Here is a 20,866-nt window from a genome sequence, read left to right on the forward strand (position 1 = left end):
TTCACCTTTGAACTCTAGGAACATACTTTCCTGGGCTATAGTACGTTTGTTTGGTAACGGAATCGTAATGGTAGACAGATGAGCAATGCACAAATAATAAAACAAAACAAGAAATATGAAAGACCAGAAATGTACTGTTAGAAAATGACATCATATTTCTATTTGCAGTCGCCAAAACATGACCCTGATCTTTTCGAGTCCCGAGGTGGTCACATTTGCGTAGTATCCTTGGAGTGCAGTTGGAGCCTATTTAGATGCCTACGTTTATGGCATAAATGATTATTCCCAAATTTCATTTGAATGTTATCAAGACGCAAGTCCAGAATAGACCTAACAGAAAATCGAAGAGGCGCATTCAACACGGAACGTCCTCTGTATAACGCCCCTCAACGATGCGTTGTGAGGAAAAATACTCCAGGATGTGCTCATTTCTTCCTTCACAAGCCATATTTAGGATGTTATCACCAACATCATTCGTTATTGTTAGGTTAGCACCATCATTCTCAACAAGCTGAAAAAAAATAGTTTCATTTCCTCTACGTGCTGCAATCATTGCTGGTGTGCAGTCCGCCCCATCCCTACTGTTGATATCCACAGTATTGTGTGAAAGAAGGTACTTTACTGTATCAGCACTGTTTTCATTACAGGCCTAATGAAGGATGCTATAATCGTCATCATCAAGTAATGACAGATCAGCTCCCCATGTTACAAGTACGTCAAACGCGTATTTGCTGTTGTATAATGCTGTGTACATAACTGATGTGTAGCCATTCTCACCTTGACTGTCGATGTCAGCAATGTTATGTGTTAGGAGGTACTTGATTATCTTAACGTTTTCACCTTCACAAGACAAATGAAGGATAGTTTCTTTGGCATCATTCACTGGTAACAGATTTGCTCCGGCCTCCACAAAAACGTCAAACACATCCTCATGTCCCGCTATGGCTGCACCCATTACTGGGGTCAAACACTCCCTATCTCGGCGGTCAATGTCCATAATGTCACGTGTCACGAGGTACTTAATTATCGCAACATGTCTCACTTTACACCCCACATGAAGGATCGTTTCATTGTTATTATTCACCATCGACAGATCTGCTTCTGCCTCCACAAAAACGTCAACCACATGTTTATGTCCAACACTGGGTGCACGCATTTCTGGTGTCCAACCGGCACTATCTCGGCTGTCAGTGTCCATAATGTCATGTGCCAGGAGGCACTTCATTATCGCAACGGTTCCAACTTTACATGCCACATGAAGGAGGGTTTCACTCTCATTATAGACAAGTGACAGATGAGCCCCTTTTTCAACACGTAAGTTAAACACATCCTTCTCCACAGCGCGAACTGCATGCAATAGTAATGTCCAACCGTCCGCATCTCGACTGTCGATGTCCACAATGATATGTGAAAGGAGGTCTTTGACTATCTCAACATTGCCCCCTCCACAGGCCAAATGAAGGACGGTATTTCTTTCATTATATACAACGGACAGATCTGCTCCTGCCTCCATAAGAACATCAAGTGTATTCTTACATCCTTCACTGGCTGTGATTATTGCAGATGTCCGACCGTTTATGTCCAAAGTGCCAATGTCGACAGTGTCATGCTTCAGGATGAACTTAATTATCTCAACATTACCCCCTTCACATGCCACGTGGAGGATGGTTTCAGCATGCACATTCACCAGTGACAGATCTGCCTTTGCTTCCACAAGTAAATCGAAGACGGCTTTTCTTCTGTACAAAGTAGCATTAAATGCTGCGGTCTGCCTATCCTCATCTCAGCTGTTGATGCCTACAATATTCTTTGCAAGGACCTACTTGACAATCTCAACATTGCCTCTAATACAAGCTAAATGCAGAATGTGTCTGTCTCCATCATCTACTAAGGACAGGTTGGCACCTTCCCTGGCAAGTTCGTCAAACACTTCTCTATGTCCCTCCTTTTCTGGATACATCATTGATGTCATGTCATTCTTCCCCTTTGAGTTGACATTTGTCCGATCATCCGATAAAAAATACTTGACTCGGGCCAAATCTCCAACCATGCAGGCATCGAAGAGTGTAGTGTTAAGTTCAGTATACACCTGCGTCAGAATCCGTTTCTCTGAAGGAAGATAAAATCACTAGACAGAATCATTAGATAAAAATACATATCCCGGAAAGACCTTGGCGTGTGTGTTAAATAAACAGCATTGATTGACATCCTTGCCATCTCAATTCCAACTAAAAAAAACCCATGAATTATATGTAAGTGAGTGTAGTTTTACGTTAGTACTAGCAAGTCTCGCGTATTCCGGGAGTATCACTTTTGGGAGCACTAGAAATGGACTTAACACATTCTAAAATACTAGTACAATTTGAGCTACAAAGCAATAACACCAAAGACGGGGATACACGTATGTACTGGAAGACAACAGTTAACTGGTGTTGATGTTTCATTGGCAAAGGTACGATTGCCCTCAATGGAAAGAACAGACGGCTTCCTATTTCAGTAATAGCCATGCATTATTTATGAATCAGAACCTAAAAGTAAACTGCTAAGATGCTACGTGAATTGATCTGTCACAAACACATCCAAAAGCAAATCAAGAGTTCAACCAAACAACGAGACAACATAGGCTAAACAAGCACGTTAAAATGGCCCGTTAAAGATTTATCAGAGGGAGAGGAATAATGCCGATACTGAACATTTACCGTTCACACTCTCAGTTTTGCCAGTTCGAGTCTCCAGACACAGAGAATGATGATAATGGACGATTCCAGAGCAGCATGTCCACCCATTAACTTTTGAAGTAGAATGCTACATGGCATGAATTAATGTATACACAAATACGTGGCAAGGCACTTTCAATGTCCTTGACTTCTGTCTCTTACAAAATATGGAAGCATGGCTAGAGGTTAAGAAACGGTGGGAATTAGAAATGTAGAAGAGACGGGCTTTGAAAGTGGTCAAAGTGATTTATTTCAAAAAGGGCCTCAGCCATGAATACTTGGGACAGTTGTACATAGATCGCTTTATGATTTTTACACACAGGAATATACTTTTGGACATATACAAGTTTCCTCATGTTTTTTTAGCACCAATAAATATATTTCTTTCTTACTTTATTCATGTGAATGTAGGCCATTAGCCCATGATACAGATACATTTGCAGCCTTCAAGCTGCGGTGACGCCGATGATTAGCGTAAAATATGAACACGGCAAGGTTTCGTAAGACCATGGGAGTAACATTACACATTAGTCGGTTGAATTTACAAACGGTTGGATGAGTGAAAACATCAGCGGGAATAAAACGGTTACGTAGGTCATCGTAAGCATATGAACAAGAAATGATACTCATTTTCCACATAGTTACAGGAACACATTCACACAATCTTATGCTTTTTGGTGTTTTTGTATATCTACCCATTTCTATATTCAATTGATGTGAACTACACCTGAATTTAGCTAAAGCAATACGGATTTCTTGATAGCTATGTAATGGAGATATGGCTCAATACCAAAAAGAGGTTTAAATTGAGAATATAAAAGGGTTTTAGGCCTGTAGACAGCGAAAAACGCCATTCCTGTGAATATATGTTTTGGGGCTCTAGCTGTGGACTCAGAAATGAAAAGGTTTGCATTGGGTATGAATTGATTTTCCAATACGTACCCAAAACCCATTGTATACAATAAGATTTTCAGTTTTGATGTCCAGTTAAATTTACCATTTGAATCATCTGACAGTAGTACATTGTAACATTTCTTAGGAAAACGTGTAGAAAGCATGTTTAACAGTTTGTACCTATACATAATACAGCGTTTCTATGCAAACATATACATGGGATATCTCCTTTTCACCGCGTACAACGTGATTAGCAGTACACAGTTTAACACCGAGATAATGTTTACAGGCTGGGGTATGAACTGTTTCAATAGTTGAATTACTGTCACAGTCTAGACCCCATACGTCTGCACCATAAAGCAAAATAGGCATTACTATAGTGTCAAAGTTTCTGAAGAATACATCACATTTCATATGTTCAAACTTTGATACACTTTTACCAAATACCAAACAAAGTCTTTTTGGATTGTAAAATAGAGCTCTCAAAGTGCATGTGCCATGACAATGTTTGTGAAAAGTCAATTAACTTACCTCCTAAATATCATTTTTCGTGCTTAGTAAGTTGACACGTAGCTGATATTCCTTGCAATGCTGTTCCACGACACTGATGCGTATTTGTAGCCCATGAATGGTGTCAGAGAACAGAATAACATCATCCGCATATAGAAGTAAAAACAACTGGGTTAATTCTGGGTGAAGCTGGATACCCGGGTAGCACAACGTTTCAATAATATCGACTAGATCATTTATAAAAATAGAAAACAAGAAAGGGCTCAAGACACAGCCTTGGCGAACTCCAATATTAGTGAGTTAGTTAATATTTAATGTCACATTGGCAATATCTCAGCCATATTGTGACGAGAACGATTAATTATAAAATACAAATGAATAAACACGTACATTGTAAAACCCTGTCAACGAAGGACAGTAAAACTAACTAGAATATCACAGAGTAGAATGTAAAACTATTGATTAGACCTAAAACAATGTATCTATAGAGGACAGTACAATATAAAAATGAGCAATAGGTTGCCAACAACTGAAGGTAGATCACCATACTAAGGACCATGGGGACTTACAATACATTTGCTTCCTGCGTTGACCCTAGCTGGATTTACATCATCCCTTCAGCTGTTAGCAATTTAGACAAATCTAGCCATAAAGTAAAAGAACACTTATTCTACAATTAAAAAACTGGAAAACTTAAATTTACTTCAAATGTTGTTGGACTTCAATACCCTCTCAGGAGGACAATTATTTTACAGTAGTTCAACCCCCTTTGAGGGTACAGCCAATAACGATTTGAGTTACTAATTTAATCTTACAGTTATAAAATAATGATCTATTTACAATTCAGTTAACAAATCTAATTTCTTTAAAAATGCAATAATTAAATGAGGACTAATATTGTTAAAAGATCCTTGACAGTTCGTGAATTAAAATACTGATCCCTTGTGATGGGAAACTCAACACAGTCAAGCAAGATACGCGTGATTGTGATTCTTTCATCCTCACCTTTCAAAAGGTATTCATGAGTATATCTCGTATGACCGATACGACATCGCCGCAAAAAGACCTCCTCAAATCTGGACTGACAACCCAAGTGGGTATAACCAGTATAGGGTTTTATTGCAAGTAATTTATTTACACCCACTTGGGTGTCCCACTTCTTTTGCATCAGATCATTGATGTACGATCTAATGGTAGTTATATAATCAGTGTAGGGAATAAGAAGTGGTGTCACAGACTTGTTGAGTGCTGCCTTGGCAGGAAGATCAGCCATTGTGTTACCAGAAATGACTATATGGCTGGGTAACCAACAAAAGACGATGTTGCTTTGGCCAGTAGCAAGATCATTATATAATTCAATTATTTCCATTAAAAGTGGATGTTTACATGAAAGGTTTTTAATTGCCTGGAGGCAAGAAAGAGAGTCGGAATAGATAATATACTGTTTATGTCTAGGATGTTTTTCAATATATTTAAAGGTCACATGCAACGTAAAATACAACTTTGCAGATTCTGATACGTTTCGGTATGCACTTACCGAAACAAATTATCAAAAATGCCAATTCAACGTATAAAGTTGAAAAATACCCCGCGATGACAAAAACCCCGCGAAATCGGAGTTCAAACGATTCACTAAATTTCCCCCAGCGGTGGGGGAAAACTGGTTTCAACAGATGTGCTGCGCTGCGCCCATAACGCATGCGCAGTGAATAGGTTCGCGGAGCTTGAAACAGTATGCCTGCCCAGCGTCTGAGGTCGTGAGCAGTAGTCTAACCTTTGTTGTGTACAAACAAGTAAATAATCTACTCGTTACATAAACAGCTTCAATCATTGACCACAATGCAATTTGAACTTAACATCTACCTGGCTATACGCCATAAACAAAATAAATTGATTTATGACTCATGCACCCGAGCCCAGTCTCTGCCAAATGATGTAATTAGGCACGTGTGATACACATGACATGTTTTTATGTCTGTGGGTTTCAAACAAACTACATTCACTTTTTTCGGATGACTGGATCTGACGGAAACTGGTGCAAACTCTTGTCAATTTCAAGTCCTGTTTTGTACTTGGACGAATGACAGATTCCAGCCACTCAGTAGTTTACCATCTCTAATGACATGAGTTTTGATTGGATCGAGCTCAAATTCAGAGAACATGTGAGGTCGGGAGCAGTTGTCTAGTCTTGGTTATGTACACAAACAAGTAAATAATCTACTCTTTATATAAAAAAACCTTGTTGATTGTGGTAAACAGTCCGGTTTATTGGCACCTATATGTCTGCCTGCCTGTCTGCTAACGACATTATGCAATACACAGCTTCAACCATTGACCACAGACAATTTGAACTTAACAAAAATCACGCCTAGGCTATACGCCATAAACAGAATATATTGATTTCTGACTCGTGCACCAGAGTCCTGTCTCTGCCACATTATGTAAATAGACAGGTGTGATAAATGTACTTGTACACATTACATGCGTTTATGTGTGTGTGTTGCAAATAAAGTACGTGCACATCCATTTTTCACGGATGACTGAATCTGACGTAAAGACTTGTCAGTTTCAAGTCCTGCTTTGAACTTCTAAAATGCTCAACAAACAGACAATTTTTCTGTACACACAATGAGCCCTCAGCGTATCAGGAAATGAACCGGCCAATCGGAAGCCGTCTTTACACTTGAGTGCAGCCCCACTCGCTATGGGTTCGGTATCCCAAAGGCTTGTTTCGAGGGAAGTAAAGTACAAAATATTGCACTTTTGAATCGCGATTGTACACTTATAATTTTGTTTATTTATTTTTTACAAGCAGCAATGTTTATTATACGTCATGAATAATTGATAATTATATTTTAATTATGTTTGATATTTTTAGTTGCATGTGACCTTTAAGAGCCGTTAATATAGCGTTTGCGTCCGCTGTGAAAATAGAACTGTTATCCGGTAATCTGAAAGATACTGTTCTGGATCCAATAACAGTGACACAAGCAACTGCACCACCATCCTTGGGACCATCTGTAAATAAAGATTTGTATGTATTATAGTTACTTTTTAATTGATTATATTCTTGTTTATACTGTAATTCATTTGTTTCTGATTTATTAAATCTCGTCAGTGTTAGGTCAACTTCGGGTCTAACTAACTGCCAAGGAGGAGACAAAAGTAGATGGGAAGAATATTGGCTAGCTCAATGCCGCCAGCAGAAAGAAAAGGTTTCACTCTAAATCCCAGAGGCGGAACAAAACAAGACTTTTTATTGTATAGATTCTCATACAGAGGGTTAAAAACACAGTTAAATGCAGGATTGGCCTCATTAGAATATAGTTTTGTTATATACTGTAGGGAGAGTTTTAAGCTTTGTTGAGTAAGAGATGGCTCATCGGCCTCGACGTAAAGACTGTCAATAGGAGAAGTTCTAAATGACCCAACACAAATTCTCAGACTTTGAAGGTGGATAGAAACAAGTACTTTGGGGTTGCTTTTACAGGCTCTACCATAAACGATGGAGCCGTAATCAAGTTTCGAACGGATGAGAGATCTGTATAAGTGGAGAAGGGTAGTTTGGTCTCCTCCCCACTTAGAATTGGAAACAACTTTTAACAGATCTAGTGCCTTCAGGCATTTAGTCTTAAGGGATTTAATGTGGGGTAGAAAAGTTAGATGTGAGCCGAAAATAAGACCCAAGAACTTGACCTCCTTGCAAACGCAGTTAGCTAAGGAAATAGGTCGGTAATTTGATGGACCTTTATGATTCCTGCCAGGCTTTGGAATAGGAACAACTATGGTTTTCCGCCACGAAGGGGGAAAATGTTGTGTTATCCAAATGGCATGTAACGTTTCGAGACGTGATTCAGGCAAGTGTTTTAAGAGTTGGTAATGGATATCATGAGGTCCCGTTGCAGTATCGTGAGCCTGTGATAGCGCAATATGAAGTTCATGTAATGAAAATACCTGATTATAATCTTCACCATTATCAGATTTAAAATTCACTGTTTTCTTCTCTTGGTGTGTTTGATAAGTCTGGAATTTAGGATGATAATTTGAGGAGGACGAATGTTTAGCCAAAGTTTCACCAAACGTGTTTGCTATATCAGATTTTTCAGTTAGTATATTATTATCATTTTTGAGATGCTGAATACTACTGGATTTGGAACCTTTGCCTTTAATTTTTGGGATCATATTCCACACCCTTGACATAGGAGTACGGGCATTTATTTTGGAAAAGTAATTTTTCCAAGTATGACGTTTAATGTGCTTAAACGTTCGTCGTGCTTTAGCATAACTGTTTTTTCATTATTTAAGTTATGTACAGTGGGATCAAGGCGAAAACAATTCTCTGCTTTCTTCCTCTTTTCCCTAGCCTTTTCGCGTTCATCATTAAACCATGGTTTACGGATGTGCGGGTTTACAGAGGACTTAGGAATAGTTTCATCAGCTGTATGTTTTAGTTTGTCAGAGAACATTTTAATTGGATCAGGTAAATCCATGAAAAGGATCATTAAAGATGATTCAAGTTCCTGAAGGGCCAATTGTTACAGGCGGATCATCGGAAGGGTTAATTGCTGTAAGTACTGTTGGAAAATGGTCACTACCACAAAGATCATTATGGACTAACCATTCAAATTCATTATAAATGTTTGAATCAGTGAGTGACAGGTCTAAGGAAGAATATGTTCCCGTTGCAGGATGTAAATATGTGTCAGAGCATTGAATATACATAAATTATTATCAGATATAAACTCTTCAGGGGAAATTTCCCTTTACCGTTGGTATCATGACTTTCCCATAATGGGTTGTGGCCATTTAGATCACCCATGATGATACAGGGCTTTGGCAATTGCTCAAATAAATCTTGAAGGTCAGTCTGGTGAAGAATGGAAGATGGCGAGATATACAGGGAACAAAGAGTAAGGTTTATATATAAAGTAAGACGAACAGCAACAGCCTGAAGATTGGGCTTAAGAGGAACAGGGCTATGGATAATGCCATGTCTCACCAATATGGAAGATCCACCAGTGGCTTTGTCACCTGGAGGTGAAAATGAATGATAAGAATAGTATTTACGCAATTCGAACTTATCACTTTGTTTCAAATAGGTCTCATGAAAACAAAATGCTGATGGTTTGAAGTCCTGTGCTAGTAACTGTACTTAATTAAAATTAGTCCTAGGTCCTCTGCAGTTCCATTTGATTAAGGAGTTATTGTTCATGTTATAGCAGGTGGTAGTACTGGGGACCAACTTTTCCCATTCCGAGGCGAATTGCTTCTATTTCGTGTACGGGGATGAGGAGAGACGTCAATGCCTTCCAAGAGATTAAATTTATTATAGATTTGTACAGGGTCACGTGATACCTTTTGTACTCTATCAGATTTTAACTATTATCTTCTTTATGGCAAGGATTTTTCCCTGCAGGAGATACTGTTTGTGAGTCAGTCTGGCAAGCTGATGTTGCATGATTTGTATCAACAGCAGAATCTAATGTACTTAAAGTGTGTTTGTCAGCCTTAATCCAGGAGATATTTGTCTGACATGAAACAGACAGAACAGATTTAGCCTGGGGGCGAGCAACAACAGCAGAGTATGTTATACTTGATGACTGAGGCGAGGCTGCATTTACTAAACGTTTTGCCTCGTGATAGGTGACATTCTTTTGAGTTTTGATTTTGATAATTTCATATTCACGTTTCCAGATTTCACATGACTTTGATGAAGACATATGGTCTCCAAGACAACTGACACATTTTGGAGAAGACAAACAGCCAGAATCTTCATGATCTTCTTCACCACATCTGTAGCATGTTGCACGATTCCTGCAAGATGGGGCACGTGACCAAACTTTTGACACTTGTAGCAACGAAGTGGATTTGGAATATATTGCTCCACTTCGATATTACAGTATCAAGCTTTGATATACTTTGGGTGTTTCGGTTGTGAAAAAGAAATCAAATAAGTATTTGCATTTAAAGTTTCTCCATTTTTCTTAAACGTGAATCGTTTGACATGAGTGACTCCTTGATTTTGTAGTTCAGTAGCGATTTCTGTTTCACACATGTGGGCAAGCCACCCGTCTCTGTCTCTCAAGATGCCTTTGCTGCTGTTCAGAGACTTGTGTGGAGAAACAGAAACTGCAGTATTTGCAAGCTGTTTTGTAGCTACGAGGGCAGATGATATTTTTACTGTTTTACACTCTCTGACTATAAACCCAGATTTAATTTTTGTAACAGCCTGGACATCACCAACAAGTCCATAAATTGCTTTTTATGTGGCAAATGGATTGAGTTTTAGAGGTTCACTGTCAGTAGAAGATACAAACAAAAATCTACTCCATGTATCCGGTAATCTGTTTATAGCACTGTCCTCACCAGAGGACAAACACTCATGTATGTTTTTCGGGTTGAACCATGGTTAATAATAGAAAGTTCACCATCCCAGATCCCAACCCTCCACCGAGGATCACATGGACAATGCTATATACCAGTGGCACTCCGACTCGCAACACCAAGGATACTTAAATGGTATACTCCAGCAGAAGATTAACTGAAAATCACTCGATCCACCAGATTGGCCCATGAGCCACCGCCTTCTGGGCATAAGACTCTAGGCAAAGTTCATATCAGTTTTCAAATCTAAAAGTCTTATGTGAATAAAAACGCCAAGACCAAAATTGAAACAATACAAAATCAAATCTGTGCAATTACATGAATAATCCACGCACAGGGCTTGGCGTGACCAGCCGCTTGGTTGAACCGGGCCCATTCAACCACCTGTCTAGGCGACGTCAGGGCCAAAGTGGTGTATTGAGCAACAGGAACACGGTCACAGGCCCCTATTGCCCTCAACCACCAGGATCCTTTCCTCTGCCGACACAGGGTCGCAACCCACTACGGGGGTGTTGGTGAGCTCTTGGCATTACCCAGCAACCACCACGAGGAGGTGGATCGCCACGGGTGCCATTCCAAATTTACAGTCAAACAGTTGTGAAAAAGAATTATTAGCTTTAACACAAGATTTAATACAGCTATTAGATGGATTTAATGCAGCCTAACATCTTGGGTGATAATCTTTTCTGTTGCAAAGCTAACCATAATTTCGATCTTTTAACCAAATCAAATGCTTTTGAGAAGTCGACGAAGAAAGCATACAGTTTACCCTTTTTGCTAGAATCCTCTTTTTAATAGAGTGGACGATGAAAATGTTGTCGACAGTTGAGTATCCTCTTCTAAACCCTGCCTGTGCTTCAGATAGTTTAACATAAGCTTCACTCCAAAATTTGAGTCTGTTAATAACTGATATGTACAATTTACTAAATACACTGAGGACAGTAATTCCTCTATAATTTGAAAATGAATCTCGATCTCCCTTTTTATGAATAGGGACAATAAGACCGACCGACCGACCACTGACCAGGAAACACCCCGTTCTAAAAAATCATGTTGAATAAAACTGTTAAATACGGAACAAGAATATCAGAAGAATATTTAAAGAATTCAGCGATTAATTTATCATCACCTGCAGATTTAGAACATTTAAGAGTATCTATTGCTTTGGTAAACTCATCTGATGTCATGGGAAATTCCAGAATTGTAACATTATTATGTGTAGGCTGATAATTACCCATATGCATGTAACTTATATTTAGATCCTTGTACATATTACTGAAATACTCATAACACTCTTGCAAAGATATATTAGGATGGAGTACTACCGATACAGAAAAGCTTTGAAATATATTCCAAAAAGATTTACTATTAAACAGATTGTCAGTTAGCAATCTCACTATCTTGTCCTTTTTTCTCTCACGACCGAAGAAAATGTGTTTCTAGCCGCCAAAAATCTTTTTAAATCCTCCTCAAGTCTAATCTCTCTGAATACCTTTAACACCCTCTCCCTCTCAGCGCGGCATTCAGTATCAAACCACGGCTGATCTTGGGTATTGAATACATAAATACTTCGCTTCATACAGTTGGCAGTTTTACATCAAATTTACAAATATGTCAACAGCTTCAGTAATATTTTCAGTCACAGCATCAAGGAAAACATCAAAACCGTTTATACTATCATTGGACAGTAACCGTTCTCTAAATATGTCGACTTTGGTTTCATCTCAAACAAAGCGGTGTTCGGCCCGAGGAGAGACGTTTGGATACTGCAGGGGCATAACGTGGAGGTGACGTAACTGAAATTGACACGACAACAGTAGATGGTCGAATCTGACCTAGATACAATGTCGAATTGTTTACACATAGAAAAGACTGCGGGTGAATCAATAACAGTCAATTACACTTTTGCCCAAATGGCTTAACAATGTAAAATCCCCAACACTAGTGTCCTTGCCACAACGACCATTCAGTATGTAGATACATTTAGAGAAGCGCACAAATTAAGTAGCTTTCTTCCAGGAGGGTTAATCATTTAGTCGCAAGAATATCACAGATTTCACAAAACGTTCAGCAAATGGTTAGGGTAGGATTGTTATTTTTCTTAACACTGATACCGTTATCTAACTTTTGAAGTAGAGTGCCATTCTTGGAAGAACATATAGTGGACAAAAATAGTTAGGGATATATCTACATTTTTAATTATGAATAATAATCTGTTTACTCATTGACAGTCTGATGAAATATCAATCACCATCCCTAAATTATTTTGCCCAGTAAACTTAAAGACCGATTTTAAAATTTTTAAATTCCTTTGGGAAAGAAGTCTCTACTTCCACCCAAGGTACTGCCATACTGACAGTATGTTGTAGGCTAATTTAGGGAGATGTTCGGGCAAATGAAGAGTGAGTGAGTGAGTTTTAGTTTTACGCCGCATTCAGCAATATTCCAGCTATATGGCGGCGGTCTGTAAATAATCGAGTCTGGACCAGACAATCCAGTGATCAACAACATGAGCATCGATCTGCGTAATTGGGAACCGATGACATGTGTCAACCAAGTCCGACCACCCGATCCCGTTAGTCGCCTCTTACGACAAGCTGAGTCGCCTTCTATGGCACGCCTGAGTTGCTGAAGGCCTATTCTACCCCGGGACCTTCACGGGTCGCGCAAATGAAGAACCCCAGTCAGTATTTTTAACATCTAATCAGAAAATGTAACTATACTGGGTATCTACCGTACTAACCACTGACAATACATCGGAATTTCGTGGAAATCCCACTGCTCAGAGACATAGAACGCTGGTTGTTTCTGCGTATCAACGAACACAGAGAACATATCAGGTAACATTGTAATGTAGTGTAAATGTAATGGACAAAAGACACTCATCAAAGCTTTCTGAGAAGACAATGATAAATGTTGGGGTCAATTTTGCCAGGTGTTTTTGTTTGGGAACTAGATTTCAAAATACAGAATGATGTCCAACACTGACTAACTGGCCACGAAATAGCCATCATTCTTTCGTGGCTATTCAGCTGTCCTTGAAGTCCAACAAGCATCTCACACTTAAATGATATCGTCAAACTGAAACATCAAAACGCCTGCCAGATCGGGACAGATTTGGTGAGCATGTTTACAATATGAAGCATTTTCAATACATTCTTATTAAGGACAAATATGCTTATTAAAGAAGGTTAGATGTCGGGAAGTGAGACATTGATGATGTTGATTTTGGTCGGGTGGGAAGTCGGAAATGTAAATGTTACAGAAGTGAATCTTATGTTATGAAAGACTTAGGCGCAGTCAAATGCGATGATTCATTGATCAACAACTTCTGGATTGACTGTATAGCGTGATGGAGTCCATGTAAAGCCGATGTGAGAGAAGGGTCCACACAAGCTCCGTCTGATGTGATGAGATGACGGATGGTGCACATGGTAAGGAGATGCAAGTTGAAGACTCAGCAGAAGTAACGAAGCCAACATATCAGGTTCTAAATGGCTACTCTGAACTTCGTTTCGCAATCAGTCACTGTTTTCATGCATCCGATAATATCATGCTTAGTGACTTTTGGAAGGATGACATGTATTCCCTGATACCTACCCTTCATGTAAGGGAAAAATAAATTCTGGCGAGATATCTTTGTTGACGCGATGTACATATGTTGTAAACGCTTAGAGATCATGCGCCCGAAGGGCCGCATGAGGAAATACAACGTTGATCAACCTCATATAAACTTACGTCTGACAAGTCCTAACACCCAATGAAATGTGTCTCATTCGTAATCGTACCGTTATCCATTTCTGATAAGTGACAAGTAAGTGTCGAAATAGTGTATTCAATAGATCGACAGAGACAATTCTCAACACATTTAAAGTTGACACCTTGACGCCTATGTTCCTGAAGAGTACCGAGCTACTATTAGTCGGCAGTTGATAAGACGGTACATCAAACCTGGGGCACGTTATTATAGTTACGAGCATGTTCACATGATCAACTAAAGACCACGTCATCATTCTGCCGTCCACAGAGCTACATGAACGAATTAAGAAAGGATCGTCGCTGACTACGATTAAATGTCCATTATTTTTACGACTGTCGTCTTTGTTGCGTTTGTTTATCAGTCGCATCAGTACAGCATATCAGTTTGGAAGGAAATCAGATTCATATCGATGTTATTCTAGAGCTATATCTGGCTGTGTAAAGTAAGAATTCATGAGATGTTGTGATGTCTCCTTTTTCACTTGTTTATATTTCAACAATTTTACGATAAAAGGTCACAAGGTAAGAAATATAGATTCTTCTGTGATTATTTTCTATACAAACGGATCTGTTGTACGATACAGTGCTCCGAAAATGAAGTTTATACATGTGTATCGATGAACATTGAGGCTTTTCGGTTTAGATAGATAAACTATTTAGTGAAAGAAAAACGTTCTTTGAGGCCAACGTCATGCAGTAGGCTATTTTTTATTACTCAGACAAATTACCAATATGTGCTTTCCCGACGCCCAAATATCAGAAAGATAATGTTGCAGCGACGTAACATGAAAGCAACTTGTGACATACGCGATAATAAACTGACAGCATGTTGCTAATGGTCCCTCAGTGCTCAGAGAGTGAATATGGGACAACATGCAAACCAGTACTCAGTCCAACGTTATCGAGGTCAACCAGAAGTATTAAACTCAAGTGAAGTCAAGTAAAGGCTGACGCCATCTGGTTAAATCTGGGCAGGGGCAGTAAATTCTTCTGCACACGGCACCCGTGGCGAGCCACCTCCTCGTGGTGGGTGCTGGGTAATGCTAAGAGCTCGCCTATACCCCCGTAGAGGACCCGGGGGATATGCCGTGGGATTAACCCGTTTGCCGTGGGTTGCATCCCTGTGTCGGCGGAGGAGGGGATCCTGGTGGTTGAGGGCAATAGGGACCTGTAACCGTGTTCCTGTTGCTCAATACACCACTTTGGCCCTGACTTCGCCTAGACGGGTGGTCGAATGGGCCCGGTTCGACCAATCGGCTGGTCACGCCAAGCCCTGTGCATGGAGTACTTTTTATATTTATCAATGCACACATGTCATTTGGAATTGTTGTAACTTTGGACTTGGTTTTATTATCTAAAACATTTTTGATTTTGAAATATGTTGTTCTGTAATTTGCCTAGAGTCCTATGCCAGAAGGCGGTGGCTCATGGGCCAATCTGGTGGAATTATTAATCTTTTAATTCTTCTGATGGAGTATATCATCCGGGTATCCTTGGTGCTGCAAGCTGGAGGCCCGCTTGTTTTTAGCATTGTCCTTGTGATACTCCGTGGTGGGTGGGGAGCTCGGATGATGAACCAAAATAAACTAACCATGGCTTATGAAAATCCAACAAAAAAATCCAAAACGGCCACTTGATATTGACCCTGTTGATAGTGACCATAGACCGTCTGCATCGATCGAGTATTGGCCGCGTTTCATCGTGATTGAGACTCCAGACAAGACATCGTTGAAGTTGAGCCCCTTTGCTGTATCCAAGGGTATTCAGGGTATTGCAGGGGACGTGAAGAACATAACACGCTTACGTCCAGGTGGCCTACTAGTAGAGTGTGAGAAAAAGCAACAAGCAACCAATTTGCTTAACATCAAATCTTTCGTGGGCATTCCGGTCACGGTCTCTGAAACAACAGAGCATGTGTCGAAACATACAAGACATACTATTGGTTTTCTCGATAGAGTAGTAGATTTAGCCATTAAACATGTTATGACAAGACATCATACGGAACTAAGAGCATCAGTAGGACGATATTACTGTTGATACCTGTCAGCGGTTCCATTGGCTTTGTACATCGTGTCATGGTTGTACACTGTCATACATTCAGCGTGCCAAATATTCAAGCAATAATAAGAGATTGTATGTCACTTAGACAATAAGACCAAAACTACTGCAACAACAATAGTTTACACATACCATGGTGGGCCTCGTTTGATCTTAATGACGTTAGAGTTTGTGAATCCGATGCAGGTTTCATGGCTGATAGCCAAATGACAGCACGAATTGAATGTTTGAAAATGTAATGTCATACCGCGACCTCTGCGCGAGGAATTGGCTAAATCTAGTTAGTCAGACTAGGACAGCCGCTGCAGACGGAGATGGCTAACTATATAGTTAGGTGGACTGGGACCGGCGCTTAAGGAGGAGCTGGCTAACGCTAGTTAGCTAGACAGGAACTGGGGCAAATTTTATTGCTTGGGGGAATGTTTCGAATGTTTCTATAATTCTAAGAGGTGTTTGGGATCTGAATAAGTATGAACAGTTTCGTATTTTAACATCAGCACCATGATTGTTTGCTATTTGTTATTATTCACAATTATGTTTTTTGATAAATGTTCCTGTATACTTGCTGAACCGATAAGGAACACATATTCTTTGCGGAAACCTCTAAAATTTGTCTCCTTCTCACTTTGGTCAAAGCACTACTAGATACAACTGATGACAGCAAGTGGTTCAGCATGTCTTTTTAACACATCACCCACACAATCAGGATAAAACAACACACTTTTCTTACTTGACGCTTCACAATAGTTCCCCTGCCCTACAACGTAGTTTCCCACAAAGACATTCTCTTGACAAAAACAGCACACTGACTTTTAAAAAGTCAAGCTTGCTGTCAACAAGTGCAACGATAAAGGGATAACCATGCTTTATCAGTTTAGTTTGCATATACTGGCGTACACCTTTGCGTGTTTAAATCAGCAGTAGTTAGAAGTACCACTGAACTTGTGAATGAATACCTTCACTTTATCTTGGAATATGCAGATGAAACCGTCAAAGATAAAATAGTTACTTGTGATATCTGAACTGTTTTTGCTATGAATCTATTTAAGAAATAAGTTTATGTAGTATTATTTTGTAGGACATACAGTCATTTTTAAACATAAGTTCAATCTTAGATCAGATTTCAGGATGAACTTTTCCAAAACGAATGTTGATATATCAGATCAATATAAAGAACTTTGTATCTGTTATTGATTTTTAGATGTCGACCATAAAGCTTGCTCCATCTCATCCCTTCAGCCTGACATGGACGTAAAATTGGTGGAAGCATTGAGATCTATTCAGCTTTTATTTCACAATTATAGTCACTATTATAACTGTTATAACACCTGCCTTGATTAATACAACCATTAAATGCTTCAATTTCGCAAGGCAACATTTATTATGGCATGAGTGAGTGAGTGAGTTAATATCTAACGTCACATCGGCAATATTTCAGCCATATCGTGACGAGAACATTTTGATACTGAAATCAAACATGCATACATTATAAACACCTGTCGTCAAAGGACAGTAAAACAACTAGAATATCACAGTTATAATTAAAACTAGTGTGGAGAGTTAAAACAAATACCACTATTTGGACAATACACAATATAAAATACGGGCTATAGATCGCCATCAACTGAAGGTAGATCACCATACTAGGGACCATGGGGACTTACAGTACCTTTGCTACCTGCATGGCCCTAGCTGGATTTACACCATCCCCTCAGCTGCTGGCGAGTGTAAAAATTTTTAGCCAAAATTAAAAGAACACATATACTATGCTTAAAAATCCTGGAGAGTATAAATTTACTTTGAAACTTTTTGGACTTACGTACCCTCTCAGGGGGACAATAATTTTACAATACTTCAACCCCTTTGAGGGTACAGCCACCACTGATCAATGTTCCTAATCTATACTACCATCCCTTAAAATACTATCTACAGAACATATCAATTATAATTCAACAAGGAAATCACTTTCTTTTAAAAATCCAATAATTAAATGAGTATTTACTGTGTTAAATAGATCCGTAAGTGTTTATACATTAAAATATTTAACCCTTATGATGGAGAATTCAACACAATCAAGCAGGATATGCTTGACCGTGGTTCTCTCATCACAAGGGATGCAAAACGGAGGATCTCCACCTTTCAACAGGTATGCATGTGTATACCTTGTATGACCAATACGACATCGTCGTAGTATGACCTCTTCAAATCTGGACTGACTGGGTATAACCAATGTAGGGTTTTATCTCATGTAATTTACTTACACCCAACTGGGTGTCCCACCTCTTTTGTATCAGATCACGGATATAAGGTCTAATGGTGGCTTTGTAATCACTGTAGGGAATAAGAAGTGGTGTCACAGATTTGTTGAGTGCTGCTTTAGCAGTAAGGTCAGCCAATGTGTTACCAGAGATTCCTACATGGCTTGGTAACCAACAGAAGATTATTATACAATTCAACAATTTCTATTAAGAGTGGATTGTTTTCAATAAATATTTGTAATAGCCTGAAGGCAAGAAAGAAAGTCAGAATAGATTAGATACTGTTTATGTTTAGGGTGTCTTTGAATATATTTAAGAGCAGTTACTATTGCGTTAGCTTCAGCTGTAAAACTAGAACTGTTGTCTGGTAATCTAGAAGATATTGTTCTGGATCCAATGACAGTGGCACAAGCCACTGCGCCACCGTCCTTGGACACATCTGTAAATAAGGATTTATAATTGCTATATTTATGTTTTAATTGATGATATTCTTGTTTGTATTGTAATTCATTTGTTTCTGATTTTTTTATATGTGGTCAATGTTAGGTCCACTTGGGGCCTGACCAACTCCCAAGGAGGAGAAGAAAGAAGACGGGAGGGAGCTATGTTTTCCAGCTCAATGCCGGCCGAAGAAAGAAAGGGTTTAATTCTGTGTCCTAGAGGCGGGACAAGCGAGGATTTCTTGCATAAATCCTCGTGAAGGGGATTGAAAACGCAGTTATAAGTATAACTTAGTAATGTACTTGTAAAGCTAACTTTATATGGCGCTGCTCAAGAGATGGTTCATCAGCCTCAACGTAGAGATTGTCAATAGGTGAAGTTCTGAAGGACCCAAGACAAAGTCTTAAGCCTTGGTGGTGGACAGAATGAAGAAGTTTAAGGTTGCTTTTGCAGGCTCCGCCATATACGATGGAGCCATAATCCAGTTTTGAACGGACGAGTGATTGATATAGGTGTAAGAGGGTCGCTTGATCCCCTCCCCACTTTGAGTTGGAAAAAACTTTCAATAAGTCAAGAGCCTTCAGGCATTTAGTTTTAAGGAACTTAATATGAGGCAGAAATGTTAAGTGGGAATCAAAGATTAGGCCCAAGAACTTGGCCTCCTTAACAACTCTGATGGGAGTACTATCTAAGGACAGTTCTGGGTCCTTATACATACATATATATATATATTTTCTACATTTTGTGAAAGTTGCTGCAAATCTAAGTGGCCTAGGGAGTCATGGACTATGCTATTGCAAACTGTTCTGAAATTCTTAACCGTAACATGAGGCTTATATTTTCTACAAAAATGTATACAATTAGTTTTGGATTTAGAAAATATAAAGCCGTTTTCAAGACACCATTTATTTATTTTGTTTAAACACAACTGCAGTTGCCGTTCAATAGTATGCATATTTTTACCACGACAGGATATAATGAAATCATCCACAAGTAATTATCCATCAATTGAATCATTTAAAACCTTTGATAAACTATTTATCTTGATTCTAAAATGTGTGACAGACAAAATACTGTCTTGAGGGACACCTTGATCCTGATTGTAATGATCAGACAGGGTAGAACCCACTCGAACTTGAAATTGCCTGTCTTTTAAAAACTCTGATATAAAACGAGGGAAACAGCCTCTGAAACCAAAGTCATGCAAATCCTTCAAAATGTCATGCTTCCAGGTCGTATCATAAGCTTTCTCAAGGTCAAAGAAAATTGATATGTTGTTTATTTACTATAGCATTTTTAACGAAGGATTCTAAACGTACTAAATGATCAATGGTACTACGATGTTTCCTTAAACCACACTGAATATTGGTTATTAGGTTATTGGTTTCAAGATACCAAGTTAAACTATTATTCACCATACGTTCCATGGTTTTACAGACACAACTAGTTAGAGATATCGGTCTGTAGTTTGATGGATCTGTATGATCTTTGGTATTGGGATTTGGTTTTGGTATTGGGATTACAATGACATTACGCCATGAAGGAAGAAATTCCCCAGGTGTCCATATTTGATCAAATATATCTAAAAGTGTCATCAGACATGGTTCAGGTAAGTGTTTCAGAAACTGGTAATTGATATTATCATCACCAGTTGCAGTGTCATGAGTTTGCTCAAGAGCAGCATGTAGCTCATGTAATGACAACACTTCATTGTGATCTTCACCGTTATTTGATTTGAAATTAAGTTTTGTCTTTTCATGTTGTTTCTGATATCTCGGAAAATCAGGAGTTGGCAAGAGTTTCATCGTTTTTATTTGCAATTTTAGACTTATCAGTAAGAGTTGT

At 39.0% G+C, this 20,866-nt stretch overlaps 1 protein-coding gene across 1 annotated transcript; it reads right to left on the reverse strand.

Annotated features, from left to right (window-relative positions):
* Positions 1 to 649: 649 nt before the first annotated feature.
* LOC137271588 (putative ankyrin repeat protein RF_0381) lies at positions 650 to 2,050 on the reverse strand. Its single transcript, XM_067804036.1, has 2 exons — positions 1,824 to 2,050; positions 650 to 1,739 (listed from the first exon to the last, which is right to left on the reverse strand). Exons 1-2 carry the CDS (start codon positions 2,048 to 2,050, stop codon positions 650 to 652), a joined length of 1,317 nt encoding a protein of 438 aa, XP_067660137.1.
* Positions 2,051 to 20,866: the final 18,816 nt, after the last annotated feature.

The sequence above is a fragment of the Haliotis asinina genome, chromosome 1 (assembly GCF_037392515.1).
Source record: "Haliotis asinina isolate JCU_RB_2024 chromosome 1, JCU_Hal_asi_v2, whole genome shotgun sequence".
Classification (NCBI taxonomy): domain Eukaryota; kingdom Metazoa; phylum Mollusca; class Gastropoda; order Lepetellida; family Haliotidae; genus Haliotis; species Haliotis asinina.

Excerpts from the sequence above, each read along its gene's own strand:
- LOC137271588 (XM_067804036.1), bottom strand. The coding sequence starts at position 2,050 with ATGGTTGGAGATTTGGCCCGAGTCAAGTATTTTTTATCGGATGATCGG. Across the intron at positions 1,740-1,823 it reads GGCAATGTTGAGATTGTCAA|AAGAAAAGCCGTCTTCGATT; the intron begins GTAGGTCCTTGC and ends TACTTTGTACAG.